At 42.6% G+C, this 2,202-nt stretch overlaps 1 gene segment (V, D, J or C); it reads left to right on the plus strand.

The window, feature by feature from the left end:
- The first annotated feature begins 584 nt into the window (after positions 1-584).
- LOC105502745 lies at positions 585-1,110 on the plus strand. The segment is given in 2 exon segments: positions 585-662; positions 788-1,110. Coding segments are annotated over 2 exon segments (378 nt in total).
- Positions 1,111-2,202: the final 1,092 nt, after the last annotated feature.

Genomic DNA, 2,202 nt, shown 5'->3' on the forward strand with positions numbered 1-2,202 from the left:
ATCTGTAATAAATTGTTTGATCTTATACTGGTAAGAACAGTGGCATAACAGCATTACCTAACACTTACAAATATATATAGCATCATGTCAATACATTTTATATTTAATTTTTTTAGAAAGGAAAAATGTTAAACTCACAGAAATGTTGCGAGCATAGGACAATTACCCCCTTCCCTAACTGGAATCATATGACAGTCTTTTAAAGACCTGAGAAACCTACCGTCTAACATTTTACTATGTGTTTCCTACAAACAAGAATATTCTCCTAAATAATCCCCATACACCAATGAAATACATTACTCCATTGACTCCTGAGGAGTATTTCAAATTGTCAAAAAAATACCTAAAAAATGTTTCTCAAAACAAAGTAGTCCCTAGTAGAAACACATTCTCTGCAGAAAAATTTGTGTTACCCTGGTCTGACCTGGGACACCTGGGGTCACAGAACCACTGCTGAGTTACTGAGATGAGCCAGTCGTGCAGCTGTGCCCAGCCTGCCCCGTCTTCTTCTCATTTGCATATTCCCAGAGCACAGCCTCCTGTCCTGAAGACTTATTAATAGACTGGTCACACTTCATGTAGGAGTCAGAACCACTCAGGACACAGCATGGACATGAGGGTCCCCGCTCAGCTCCTGGGGCTCCTGCTGCTCTGGCTCCCAGGTAAGGAACAGGAACACTGGCAGTTTAGTTAGCCCAGTGTGGTCAGTACTGCCTGGCTATTCAAGGAAGTCTTCCTATAATATGATCAATAGTATGAATATTTGCTTTTGTGTTTCCAATCTCAGGTGCCAGATGTGACATCCAGATGACCCAGTCTCCACCTTCCCTGTCTGCGTCTGTAGGAGACAGAGTCACCATCACTTGCCAAGCCAGTCAGGGCATTAGCAATTATTTAGCCTGGTATCAGCAGAAACCGGGGAAAGCTCCTAAGCTCCTGATCTATGATGCATCCACTTTGCAAAGTGGGGTCCCATCAAGGTTCAGCGGCAGTGGATCTGGGACAGAATTCACTCTCACCATCAGCAGCCTGCAGCCTGAAGATTTTGCAACTTATTACTGTCAACAGTATAAGAGTACCCCTCCCACAGTGTTACACACCCGAACATAAACCCCCAGGGAAGCAGATGCGTGAGGCTGGGCTGCCCCAGCAGCTCCTCCTGATGCCTCCATGGGCTGAGAGTGTTCCTCAGATGCAGCCACACTCTGACGGTGTTGGTAGGGGGGGACATGAAGTCACCTCTACACCCGAATTCTTTTCTCTTTCTCAGCCCCAACAGCACAGACATAGCAATGCCCCTCCTGATTTACTGAAGACAGAGATCATGACACCTGAGGAGTCTAGTTTATGGCTTCAGTTGGAATTCATATAACAGAGAAGAAGCCACTATAGATATTCTAAGCAGGAAATGTCTTAATACAGAGAATTAGAGTAAACTACTGAAGTCTAAAATGTAGAGATGAATCTCTAAATTTAATGTTTTATTTGCAAAGAAATATTTGCCAAATGGGACATACGGGAAAACTCAGTGGTCTTCAATATGTTGGAACAACAAAGAGAAGGTTAGAGTTTTATGAAAAAGGGAAAATATTACCTATGGCTCTTAGAGAAAGTTCACTGGCATTAGTAAGGCTTGGGAGCTGGCAAGCTCAGGCTGGTAAGCAGTGGTGGACAAAGTGAATCCTAGAATTATGTCAAGTTATCTCAGAAGTTGTGGATAAATTTGATTTCAGGTTACAATAAACCAAAACAGTGAAGCTCGCAGAGACCTTCATTACTGAAATGCCAGGGATTCGGTGTAGATCCTGCAGCTCAGCACACAGAAAGCCAATCACTAACACAAGTATTGCCAAGGAATCGGCTTCATTCAGGTGCTGCAGCTGTGGAGATGGGACACCATTCACAAAGGTATCTTCCTGAACAACTGAAATTAGCGGTTTATATAGCAAGGAAGAAATGTGGGAAAACAGGAATTACAGAGGAGTAAGAAAGATAATTTTGTCAACAGGAAGCAGGAGATCAGTTAGGCAATCGTAATGGGCAAAGGGTCTGATGTCTCATTGTCCCAATTCAGTGATATGTAAGTTTCAGCTCCTTGATAGCATATGGGAGGCCTGATGGTTAGTTTCCTGAAAAAAAAAAAAAAAAAAAAAAGCCTCAGGTAAGATAAACGTAACTATCTTGAGTTTGAGTTTTAAAACT

The sequence above is a fragment of the Colobus angolensis genome, unplaced genomic scaffold, assembly GCF_000951035.1.
Source record: "Colobus angolensis palliatus isolate OR3802 unplaced genomic scaffold, Cang.pa_1.0 Scaffold801, whole genome shotgun sequence".
NCBI classification, from domain to species: domain Eukaryota; kingdom Metazoa; phylum Chordata; class Mammalia; order Primates; family Cercopithecidae; genus Colobus; species Colobus angolensis.